Genomic DNA, 12,272 nt, shown 5'->3' with positions numbered 1-12,272 from the left:
AGTGGCTCCTCTTACCTGGATGAGCTGGGAGTCCATGAGCTGGGAGGAGCCCATGCCAGGGCCCTGGTTCATCTGGCCGTCGTAGACCATGGCCTGGCTGCCATTCATTGGCTGGTAGTGGGAGCCAGACTGGGGCTTGACCATATCCGACGGCTGCATGCCCGGGAAGGCCGAGTAGGGCCCCTTGAGGGGGCCACCACCTGACAGCACCATGGGGCTGGGCTGGGACAGATTGGGGTGCATGTATACCTGGGACCTGAAGGAGGGAATGGAGTTGAACATCTCCTGGGACTGTGAGACGGGCAGGCCCCCCCGGAGACCAAGCTGGGCCTGGGCCTGCAGAGAGGTGTGCAGGGAGATGGGGATCTGCTGGGCAGCTGCCTGCGTGCACACATGGGAAGGAGTGAATTATAATATTACAGTTGGTGTTCCGCTGCACAGTGTAGTTTTGTTGATTATTGCCAAAAAGAAAACCCCCCCAATAAATGTGTTTTTTATTAAAAAGAAAAATGGAATAAAATCCTGTAAGACCCTATACTTGTGAGTGAAGTACCTGTTGGTAGCTCTGCTGCTGGGTCATGGTTGGGGGCACCAGACGAGGCTGGCTGGGAAAAACATGGCCGTCCAGATACAGCGGGGGGATATGGTTACCTACAGAGAGGGAAATACAATTATGTTTTTTCAAAAGTTGTAATAACAACACACAAACGTAGATTTCATACAATGCATAGTCCTTGGCCAAATATACCAATAATGTCTGTTAATGTGTCTGAGTGTCCCTTTACCCTGCATGGACATGGAAGGTGCCACAGAGGCCACGGGCATTGGCACCCCTCCAAAGGAGCTGTAGCTGACCCCACTGGAGGAGCCTACAGTGCAGGGGGGCTGGGCACCAGCGGCAACCCCACCAGGAGAGCCCTGCTCAGGGAGAGACTGGGAGTTCTCCCACGCCTTACGGGCTGACTCCATCTGAGGAAGAGGGGCCGAAGGGAGGCAACTGTTTAGTGAAAGTACACCAAAAAAACATTTTGGAGTTTACTAATGTTTATCTGATCTGACATTTAGCCAGGTAGGTTATTGAGAATTAAATCTCTAACAAGACTAATGTTTAGAGAAGTCTGATTTGTGGAAAGTGAGAGGTAGTGTGGTGGGGGTGGTGTACCTTGAGTGTGAGGTCAGCGCTGGGGAAAGAGATGGGGTTGAGGTTGATGCCAGGCTGCAGGTGGTCTCTACGCAGCATGGGGATGGCCTGGGTCAGGGCCGGCTACACACAGACAGAAGTTAACAACTAGTCAATGACATCTTTTGTCCATTTTACATTAATTTATATTTATTTAATCAAGCCACTTCATGGTGAAGCAATTTCAAGGATTCCTTTCAATACACCACCCTATAATCATGAGGTGACATCTGGTAGTACTCAGTGTATTTGTACTCACGTTGCTGGCAAGGGTGACCTGTAGCTTGGTGACGGGGTTGGACACAGGCACTGGGGTGGACCTGGGCGGTAGGCTGAAGTCAGAGTCCTTGGCGCTAACGCCAAACTCTATGGGCGGCACAGGCAGCACTGTGTCCGCGTGGAGGTTCACGCCGTTGACGGGCGTAATGGGCCCGCCCTCCAGACCCTCCGAGCCCTTGCGGTGCTTGAGCGAGCGCTCGTTGCCGATGGGGCCGGGCTTGTGCTGCTCCTTGCTCTGCTCAGGCCCCGCGTCAGAGTCCTCAGAGTTGGGCTCGCTGCCTGTATAAGACACCTGCTTGGTCCACGAGTCTCCTCCAGATGACTGGACTGACAGAGCTAAAGGGTATGAAAATAATGTAAGAACCACTGGAGTCAAAGATTCTCTTTAACACAGTTGACAACACAATGTTCATCTGGAAAGAAAAGCAGAGTATGGGCAACAGAGTGAGTTACTCTTATCAGATGGGGTGGAAGATGAGTTGTGAGCACTGGGGTGTTAGTCCTACCGGAGCTGTTGGTCTCCCAGATCTCAGTGCCCAGGTTGTTGGCAGAGAGGCCCTCCTCTGGCTGATCCATGGTCATGCCACCCTGCTTCTTGGCAAACCGTGGGGGCATCTTGGAGGTGATCGGTCTGTTCTTCACCGGCACCTGCAGTGTGAGGTAGAGGAAGACATTTTTTCATAGATGAAGTACAACATAGCTGCTCAAGTGGCGGCAGGTAGCCTAGTGGTTAGAGCCTGGGACTAGTAACCGAAAAGTTGCAAGATCGAATCCCGGAGCTGACAAGGTAAAAATCTTTCGTTCTGCCCCTGAACAAGGCAGTTAACCCACTGCTCCTAGGCCGTCATTGAAAATAAGTGACTGAAAGTAACTGACTTGTCTAGTTAAATAAAAGTAAAATAAAAATAAGGCATGTACAACTATACAATTGAGATATTTCTGAAAAAACATTTAGTTAAAGTATTGCTGCTTGCAATAATCCATTTGAAATTTAGATTTTACTCAATACAGGTTCTATTCTCGAGACACCCAAAGCCCTTGTGCCCATTATTTCAGACGTGCCCATTATTTCAGACGTATTTAAATGTTTCGGGATTATTTTAAATGTTCTGTCAATTTACCGGAGCTCCATGTTCCTTCCTCCTCCTGTCGTCTTCCTGTGGAAGATGACGCTGCTGTTTCTTGGACAGGTCCTGGAACCCATCTGGACTGGAACCCCCAGCATCCCCCTCAACTGGAAGACATACACTTATGCCATTACAACACACTGTGATAGGAAATATGAAAATAGAAAATTGAATTTACAAAAAGACAACCATGGAGCACATTAAATCAGTCTGTGGGCCGCATCTGGTCCATGGGTCACAAGTTTGAGAACCCTGGTTACATTTGAGCCGTGCTTTACTATGAGGTTGGTGCCTGGCACTCACTGTGGTAGCTGGTGAGGTCGTACTGAGACAATGGCTCGGCCAGGTCTCCCTTTACAGACCGAGTCTTCAGCTCCTTGTCCAGCTTCTTCCCTGAGTGTTCGTTGGACTGGTGGCCCTCCTCAGACTGCTCAACACAGTAGACTAGGCCTGAATCCTCTTTGTTCCTGCAGAAAGGGAGAGACATTCCATGAGTCAGGTGTTCCCATTAAAGGGTGTTGCTTTTAAAAGCTACAGTATCATGATGCCATGAGGATGTTTTGAAAAAAATTAAATATCCACAGTGTTGTTGAACATTCTCACACCGAGTTAGCGTAAGCCAAAGTTAGCACAGTACTCACCTCCTATGGTTGGAGGCCCCTCCGTTCTGCCAGCCGTCGTTCCTGTTGCAGGAGGGCAGTGCGTTGGGGTTCTCTGAGGAACGTGTCATCTTGTTCCCTTCCAGTAGAGCCGGCTCTCCCTTCCTGTTCTGCCGGTCCATCAGGGGGCGCTGGCTGGAGAAGCTTCTCTTGGCCAGCTCCCTCTTCTCCACAGAGCCAAGCTCCCCGTGGCCAGAGTCTGAGTGCACATCTCCACCGTGGGCTTGCTGCTGCTGCCCTCCACCTCGCTTCTCCCTCCAGTCGTTGAAGTCGCTGTTCTCCGAGCCAGTCTCCCAGTCCTCAGCCTGGCCATGCTGACCACCGGACCTCCCTCCCCCTCCGGAGTAGTGGCCACTGGGCCATCCGTCTTCTCTACTTCCCTCCTTGGAGCGGCCTGGCCAGGGGTTGGCGAATCCGTCCGATCCGTTGATATACTCGTCACTGGTCCACTGGCCGCTGCCGGGCTCCCTCTCTTGACGTAGTCGGCGGAAGCGCGGGGGCTTGTCCTGGCGTGGCGGCCGCCGTCTTCTTAACTGCTGTTGTCCAGGGTTGTCGTTGTCTATGTAGTACTCTCCCTCCAAGCCACGGTCCTCTGTGCCATTCTCCATGAAGGAACCGGTAGAGCCGGTAAACTTGGGGGTGTATTTGAGGGGCTCGCGCTCTGCAGGTGGTGGTCTTCTGGAGAAGGTTTCGGTGCCCGGGCCATAGCCGTTCTCCAGCATTGGCCCACCGCCGCTGCCGAACTGTGTCCCCCGGCCCCTCCAGGTGGAGGTGTCTCTGGAGCTGTTGTTGAACCCCCGGCCGGTGTTGTAGCCCCTGCCAGTGTCGAGTCTGGGAGGCAGAGAGCGGCCGCCGAACCCCCTGCTGCTGGCCTTGGCTTTGTCGTCTCGGGCGTCGCTAGCCGCCTGGTCTTCAGTGTACACCTTGTTCGACCTCCACGAGTCTCGGTCAGCCTTCCTGGTCTCTCCCTGCTCTGGGTAGCTGACACCCTCTCCGTTTTCAGAGCCCTTCTGGCGCCGCCGCTTGGGCAGCTCCTCGTACTCGGAGGTCTCGCTCAGAGTCTCGCTGACGTTGCGCCTCCTTGGCTTCCCCCTCTGCAGGTCTTCCACCTTGACAAAGTCCCTGGGCAGTCCTCTGCCTCTGCCTGGTCTCTGGGCTCCAACGGCGTCCCTGCTGTTATTGTTGTTGTAGCTTCCTCTGGGGTTCTCTCCGCCTCGGCCTCCCCGGTCTCCTCTGGAGCTGAACTCCCTGAAGCCGCCACGGCTTCGACCTCTACCCGTTCCCCTGGCTCCGGCAAAGGCCTGCTCCTCATCGACGAAGATCCAGTTGTTGCGTCGTGGTGCGGCAGGCTCCCTGCTCTCCTGGTCGTCTCTAGAGGACTGGCTCTTCCCACTGTCCCAGCTGCTCTCCTTGGGCAAATCCTCACTGTGGGGACTGGATGGCTGCTCTACTTTAGCAGGGGCTGGTGGTGGGTGTTGCTTCCCTTCTGGCTGCTTCTCGATAGCAGGTGAGGCGGAGCGTCTGTTACTTACTAGGGGCTGGTTGTCTTTCTTCAGGTCATATACATTGGTGAGCACTTCTTTCTCCAGGCGGTAAGGGACTACCTTCTCCCCGGGCTCCACTTTGGGCTTCTCGTTCTCCTTCTCTTCCACTTTGAGGGCCTTGAGCACAGGCTTCTTAATGGGACCGGTCCTGCGGGTCAGGGTCCTACCACTGGTCTCAGATGGCTGGCTTACACTGCTGGCGGAGGTGGTGGAGCCAGGATCAAACCACTGGTTCTGAACACCAACACCACCTTCCTTCTTCTGGCCTCCATCTCGCCTCCAGAAGTCTGAGTCAAAGCCCTTTTCCTTGGCGGTGTCGAAGACATCGTCGCGGTGGTCAGTGCTGTCCTTCAGGTGCCCGTCTTTGGGTTCCTGTTTGGGGTAGTCGCCGTCTGTGTTCTGCTGCTGGGGCCGGCTCAGGGCTGTGGAGAGCAGGCCTTGGTTGTGCGAGTGGTGGTCCCTGTCGGTGCCTCTGCTCTGGTGGTAGGCCGGATGGGAGAGGTCGTGAGAGGGGTTGTCTAGGCACTCGTTTCCCCTCTCTTCATACAAGTCCTGCTGGGAGCAGGTCCTGTCAATCCGGTCGTCTGGCTGGCTCCTGTCTGAGCTCTCGTGCTGTCTCTGGTAGGGTGGGGTGAAACTGCGAGGGGGGTAGCCATCTTGGTTCCAAACGGGGTAGGGCTCGGTGGAGGGGGCCCTCCTCTCGTGATGCATGCTGGGGTGGCAGCCCTCGTCAGAGGTGGACCCTGGGCTGTTCAGGTGGTCTGGCTGCATCAGCGGTTTCATCATTCCTACACAAAAACAGAGTGTTTTTTACAGTAAGAGATACAGGATTGTTTAGGAATCTATATCAGTCTATAAAGTTCGATAATGCTGTCAAACTAAAAAGATAGATCCTTTTAAAGGGATCCCCTTACCATTCCCTTCAGTATAGGGTTTCCCAACCCTCTCCTCAGGACTCAACAAACTATTTCAAATTTTTGTTTTAACCCTAAACTGGCACACTTGATTCAATTAGTCAAAGGTTTGACGATTAGTTGACTAATTGAATTAGGTGCGACAGTTAAACAAAAATGTGAAACGTCTAGGGGGGGCTAAGGAGAGGGTTGGGAAACCCTGCTTTAGTACAACAAGACTATTTTCTCAGGTCTAACCTGAAGAGTGGACAGCGTTAGGGTAGTAGTCTACAGGGGAGCGGCCCTGGGCCATGCGGGGGTCCATGAAGGGGGGCATCATCATCCAGCGGGGGTCAAAGCCCAGCACGTGTGGGGGGTAGTAGCCCCTCTGGGGGTGGCTGGAGCCGGAGGGGGCGGGGTGGCCAGACTGCTGCTGCCAGTGCTGCATCTTATACACTTGCTCCTGAGAGTGGGAGGGACACAGAGCAGAAACTCATTTAGTATAAACACTGGTACAATTATTCACCTCACATAAATAAATAAAAAAGTGACTAGATGCAGTTAACCTGTTTGGGATAGGGGGCAGCATTTTCACATTTGCATGAAATGTGTGCCCAGAGTAAACTGCCTGCTACTCTGTCCGAGATGCTAATATATGCATATTATTAGTAGTATTGGATAAAAAAACACTCTGAAGTTTCTAAAACTGTTTGAATGATGTCTGAGTATAACAGAACTCATATGGCAGGCAAAAACCTGAGAAAAATCCAACCAGGAAGTGGAAAATCTGAGGTTTGTAGTTTTTCAAAGCTTGGCCTACCGAATACACAGTGTCTATGGGGTTAAGTTGCACTTCCTAAGGCTTCCACTAGATGTCAACCGTCTTTAGAAACTTGTTTCAGGCTTCTGCTATAAAGGAGGGGCTCATGAGACCTGTTTGAGTCAGTGGTCTGGCAGAGTGTCTCAGGCTCGTGACGCGCGCTCCCGACAGAGTTACCTCTCGTTCCAGTGCTTTGCTACAGACGATGGAATTCTCCGGTTGGAACATTATTGTTGATTTATGTTAACATCCTAAAGATTGATTCCATACATCGTTTGATATGTTTCTACGACCTGTAACGGAACTTTTTGAGTGTTTGTCTGGACCTAGTGCTCATGAAGATGGATTACTAGGCTGAACACGCTAACAACTAGTGGCTATTTGGACATAAATGATGGACTTTATGGAACAAATCAGTCATTTATTGTCAAACTGGGATTCCTGGGAGTGCATTTTGATGAAGATCATCAAAGGTAAGTGAATATTTATCATGTTATTTCTAACTTCTGTCGACTCCAACACGGCGGAAATTTATTTGGCTGGATTTGACTGGATTGGGCTCTGAGCGCCGTACTCAAATTATGCTTTTTCCGTAAAGTTTTTTGGAAATCTGACACAGCGGTTGCATTAAGGAGAAGTCTATCTTTAATTCTGTAAATAACACTTGTATCTTTTATCGATGTTTATTATGAGTATTTCTGAGATTTCTGTGGCTATCTGCAAGATCACCGGATGTTTTGGAATCAAAACATTACTGCACGTAACGCGCCAATGTAAACTGCGATTTTTGGATATAAATATTCACATTATCGAGCAAAACATACATGTATTGTGTAACATGATGTCCTATGAGTGTCATCTAATGAAGATCAAAGGTTAGTAATTAATTTTATCTATATTTCTGCTTTTTGTGACTCCTATCTTTGGCTGGAAAATGGCTGTGTGTTTTTTTGACTTGGCTCTGAACTAACATAATCATATGTTGTGCTTTCGCTGTAAAACCTTTTGAAATCGGACACGATGGGTAGATTAACAAGATGTTTATCTTTCATTTGCTGTATTGAACTTGTTAATGTGTGAAAGTTACATATTTCAAAACAAAAAAATATTTTTGAATTTCCCGCGCTGCCTTTTCAGCGGAATGTTGTCGAGGGGTTCCACTAGCGGAACGCCTGCGCTAGAAAGGTTAAAGACCTTTTGGAACTGTACTATAAGCAGTGAGTGGGTCTTTTATTCCTGTTTTGTGTATCCTATTGCTACGTATCCACCACTGAACTAAATAGAAAATGACACAAGCACACCCTTCATAATACCCTCCCCTTTCCAGTCAAGAAGGACAGTCGCTACGGAAAACACCTGCTCATGTCAACTCTGACGGGCCTTTCTAGTGCCGCTGGGCGCTAATGGCAGGAATTAGGGAGGGGGATTAGGGGCTCGAGGGAACGGGCTGTTGCGTCGGCCGGGCGGCTCACCTGCTGCTGCTTTTGGAAGCGGGGCGGTAGGGGAGAGTTGGATTCGGCCCCGGGATCGTCCTCGCTGCGGTAGGAGGCGAAGCCCGAGGTGGCCTTGTCCCTGTAGTCCTGCTGTCTGGGGGAGTGCTCCAAGAGACACTCAGCGTCTGGGACAGGAGAGGAGAGGGAGCGGGATATAATCCTACTTTTACTTAACTACCTCTGTAAACCATTCAGTAAAATGCTCCATTTCAACAATAAGTGAACACACACACACACATATATACATATATATATCTATCTCTGAGAAGGTTATTGTTGCAATTGCAAATGAGTATTTTCTCATCTGACCAACCTGGATAAATGTTTATTAAACAAACAGTAATAGCAGATTGGTGTTACCTTTTGTGCCGTACTGCCAGCTCTCTGGGTGGTTTTTGCTCTCTCTTCCAGGGGACAGTGCTGCATCCTTGCTCTCCCCGTCCTTTGCTTCCTCCTCAGACCTCGACAACTGCCTCTCCATCTTCCCAAACTTCTCATCTAGCCTCTTGAGCTTCTCGGCACATGCGGCCAGTCTTTCCTCACGGGCACGCCTCTCCTCCTCCTCCCTGCGTCGGCGTGCTCTCTCCACAGCCTCTGAGAGCTCAGGGGAAACAAACTTGCCCCGGGCTGGGACCTGGCGCTCCTCCTGGTCTTCCAGGGGTTCACCCTGTTGGGCCATGCCCAGCCCGGAGCTCTTCTGCTGTGCCTGTGGACAGCACAGAGGTGTTACCATGGGAAGGACTCTCCATGATTTGGGTTCTGTGCTCAATGGACTCATGAATAGTCTTCTCTGAGCTACAGGTGTACAGTATATACAGCGCACTGGGAAAATATTCAGACACCTCGACTTTCCACATTTTGCTACGTTAAAGCCTTCTAAAATTGATTAAATTGTTCATCTACACACAATACCCCATTTTGACAAAGAAAAACAGGTTATAATTTTTTGCAACTGTATTATAAATCGCATTTACAAAAGTATTCAGACCCTTTAATCAGTACTTTGTTGAGGCAACTTTGGGCACTCTGGAGCAGGTTTTCATCAAGGATCCCTCTGTACTTTGGGCCATTCATATTTCCCTCAATCATGACTAGTCTCCAAGTCCCTGCAGCTGAAAACATCCCCTACATGCTTCACAGTAGGGATGGTGTCAGGTTTCCCCCAGACGTGAGGCTTGGCATTCAGGCCAAAGAGTTCACTCTTGGCTTCATCAGACCAGAATCTTGTTTCTCATGGTCTGAGAGTATTTAGGTACCTTTTGGCAAACTCCAAGCGGGCTGTCCTGTGCCTTTTTACTGAGGAGTTGCTACCCTCTGGCCACTACCCTAAAGGCCTGATTGGTGGAGTGCTGTAGGGAGGGTTGTCCTTCTGGAAAGTTCACCTCATCTCCACAGAGGAACTCCGGAGCTCTACCAGAGTGACCAACGGGTTCTTGGTCCCCTCCCTGACTAAGGCTGTTCTCCCCCGATTGCGCAGTTTGACCGGGAGGCCAGCTCTAGGAAGAGTCTTGGTGGTTCCAAACTTCTTCCATTTGAGAATGATGGAGGCCACTGTGTTCTTGGGGACCTTCAATGCACCAGAACTATTTTGGTACAATTCCCTAGATCTGTGCCTCGACACAATCCTGTCTCGGGGCTCTATGGACAATTCCTTCGACCTCATGACTTGGTTTTTGCTCTGACGTGCACTGTCAACTGTGGGACCTTACATAGACAGGTGTGTGCCTTTCCAAATCATGTCCAATCAATTGAATTTACCAGAGGTGGATTCCAATCAAGTTGTAGAAACATCTCAAGGATGATCAATGGAAACAGTATGCACCTGATCTCTATTTCGAGTCTCATAGCAAAGGGTCTGAATACTTATGTAAATATGGTATGTTTTTTTAACTTTAAATACATTTACAAAAATTGTCATTATGGGGTATTGTGTGTAGATTAATCAATGTTTTTCGCCATCAATTTTAAAATAAGGCTGTAACGTAACAAAAAGTGAATCTCTCTCTCGTCCATTGCCTCAACTTTATATTGCCTTCCTTTCCCTGGTCTCCTCTATTTTATGAGCAGTGATATGTGAAATGACTGAACGGGTTCCTGCCATATTGCTTTCAACTCAAAAAGTCAGAGATCAGTGGTATTGAAGAGGCTAGGGGGACCAGGCAAGGTAGCAGTCTGAGGCATAGTGGACCCCGGTATGATCTTACCTGTGCTTCTCCAGAGGGGAACCTGCCATTGGTGTTCCTGTGGGCCATCTGCTCCTGGTAGGCAAGGTAAGCCTCCTCCTCAGGGCCCTCCTGGGGGTATGGCCCCTCTCCTGAGCTCAGGGATAACTGGCGCTCACGACGTTGGTTCTCCCATTCAGCCCTGGATCAGAGATGGACCCAGAAATCTCACCATCAGTCACTGCACTTAAAATGACAGAAATTGCACCGACAATATTAATTTAGTCACAAACACAAAGGGGGTGGGGGTAATCTCACCACATCTTGTTCTTTTCACCAGCGGCATGCTCCTCCTCATCATCACTGAACTTGAGTTTCTCGCCGTAATCAACTTCTTCATGGATACCTGGAACAGCAAGGGAGCAACATTTTAATTAAGGTCAAACTAGTTCCGTTGGGGCACATGTACAGAAATGTTGCCTTTGATGCATGTTGTTTCAGTCTTTGTATGATGACGATAATAACGGGAACCCCCCTACCTGCCCAGCCGTCTTCACAGTCGTTGTCTAGCTCATCCAGATCCTTCAGGTCATCTGGGTTGATGATTGCTGGACGAGGGGGTCTGTCGCCAGGTCGACGGATGGGTCGGGAGGAGGGGTTGCGCAGGGGCCCGCGGATGAAGCGGTTTTCTCCTCTCCCCACCTCGCCACTACAAGGAGAATAGGAACATGGGGAGGTGAGAGGTCTGCATTTATTTTTTTTGCTAAGTAAAATAAATAATTCCCAGCATTTGTATTATCCTTTTTAAATCTTCCATGATAATTTTAACTGAGCATTGCTCACACTTCCAGACAGTGGGCATATGCAGGTGACTACTTACTTGACAGGCTCTTGGTTGTTATTGGGGTAGGGCTGCCTGAAGGTGGGCCTGTTGTCAAAGCGGACTGGGGCGACCACAGTGACAGGGCCAGTGTGTTCAGCAGTGCCGGGAGCATCACAAGTCTCTTTGGGGCACATCTGAAAACCAATGGCCAAAAAGCATACAGTCAGAACAGAATCTTGCATTATGGTGTCATAAAGTGAAAATAAATGGAGAGTAGTACTGCGCTACATACAAAGGCAGGCAGCATGTCGTGGTAGGTGGTGGTGGTAGGGTGGTGATGGCTCAGGGCAGGGGGGGCGGGCCTGCGGAGTGGCTGGGCGGGGCGCAGAGAGATCTCCTTGGGCTCCGGGGCTGGAGGGGCGCTGACAATGGTGGCAGTGGTGGGACTGACCATGGGGGCAGAGAGAATAGAGGAGGCAGAGGGGGGAAGAGGAGGGGGGGAGCTCCCAGTCTCAGCCACGCCGCTGGCCTTGCCCTCGGTCTCTGAAGGCAGGCAGGCCGGCAGGGATGAGGGCACAAGGTTCCTCCCACCACCCTCCCTCCAACTTGTCACATCTGGAGAGACAAGAGGAAAACGAATTTGAGAAAAGAAGGCCGTGGCATAAGAGTTAAGTGGTGAAATTCCAGCGTATTCAGTTGTTTTAAAGTATGTGCACAATATTTTCCCATGGCACTTATTAGATTATTAGCAAATATGCTGCGAGGCATTTGGGCCACTTTTGAACTTCAGTCAATTTTTGTGCCACCACAGCCATTGTTCACTGGACTCACTCTGGGGGCGGAGGCTTGGTCCGGGCCCATACGACGGATCGAAGGTGCTTCTTTCCTTGCCAGCCTTGTCCTGTTCCCCAGCAGCCTTCAGCGTTGGAAATTCCTCGTGAGAGAAGGGCTGCAGTCGGTTTGAGGCCCTTAAACCTGCCATTGCCATGAAAACAAGTGTCACAGCTGTCAGTCAGAGAAGTAAAAAATAAAACAGAGGCTGCTGGAGAATCATTATGAGGTGTGGTGGAGACATGCAGTAAATTGGAGCATGTCAGAGGTCTGATAGCAAATCCATCAAAGTTGATCACAGACACAGTGATTTTAAGCAGTTGGGTTTCCGATTCCAACTCACCATCTAGTTCTACGGCCTTTCCATTTAGATGGGCCCATTGCTTTGGTCCACTTGTGTTTGTGCTCTGTAGAAAGGAAGGAATTTTATTTAACTTGAAAAACACAATTCCAATAAAAAC

At 50.0% G+C, this 12,272-nt stretch overlaps 1 protein-coding gene across 6 annotated transcripts in view; it reads right to left on the bottom strand.

The window, feature by feature from the left end:
- LOC111964052 (protein PRRC2B) overlaps positions 1-12,272 on the bottom strand; it is a 51,516-nt gene that overhangs the window by 12,573 nt on the left and 26,671 nt on the right. For all 6 annotated transcript variants that reach the window (XM_070443600.1, XM_023987726.2, XM_070443602.1 and 3 more), the window contains exons 5-23: positions 12,155-12,218; positions 11,812-11,955; positions 11,273-11,595; positions 11,038-11,174; positions 10,697-10,866; positions 10,476-10,563; positions 10,200-10,359; positions 8,356-8,701; positions 7,975-8,120; positions 5,941-6,145; positions 3,228-5,577; positions 2,890-3,053; positions 2,581-2,693; positions 1,966-2,107; positions 1,440-1,795; positions 1,163-1,264; positions 786-969; positions 554-651; positions 16-381 (exon numbers count right to left, since the gene is read on the bottom strand). In XM_070443600.1, the coding sequence (XP_070299701.1) occupies positions 16-381; positions 554-651; positions 786-969; positions 1,163-1,264; positions 1,440-1,795; positions 1,966-2,107; positions 2,581-2,693; positions 2,890-3,053; positions 3,228-5,577; positions 5,941-6,145; positions 7,975-8,120; positions 8,356-8,701; positions 10,200-10,359; positions 10,476-10,563; positions 10,697-10,866; positions 11,038-11,174; positions 11,273-11,595; positions 11,812-11,955; positions 12,155-12,218 (5,658 nt within the window). The remainder of the gene's footprint in view (positions 1-15; positions 382-553; positions 652-785; positions 970-1,162; positions 1,265-1,439; positions 1,796-1,965; positions 2,108-2,580; positions 2,694-2,889; positions 3,054-3,227; positions 5,578-5,940; positions 6,146-7,974; positions 8,121-8,355; positions 8,702-10,199; positions 10,360-10,475; positions 10,564-10,696; positions 10,867-11,037; positions 11,175-11,272; positions 11,596-11,811; positions 11,956-12,154; positions 12,219-12,272) is intronic.

The sequence above is a fragment of the Salvelinus sp. IW2-2015 genome, linkage group LG5, assembly GCF_002910315.2.
Source record: "Salvelinus sp. IW2-2015 linkage group LG5, ASM291031v2, whole genome shotgun sequence".
Taxonomy (NCBI): domain Eukaryota; kingdom Metazoa; phylum Chordata; class Actinopteri; order Salmoniformes; family Salmonidae; genus Salvelinus; species Salvelinus sp. IW2-2015.
This window is presented reverse-complemented; position numbering and strand designations above follow the sequence as displayed.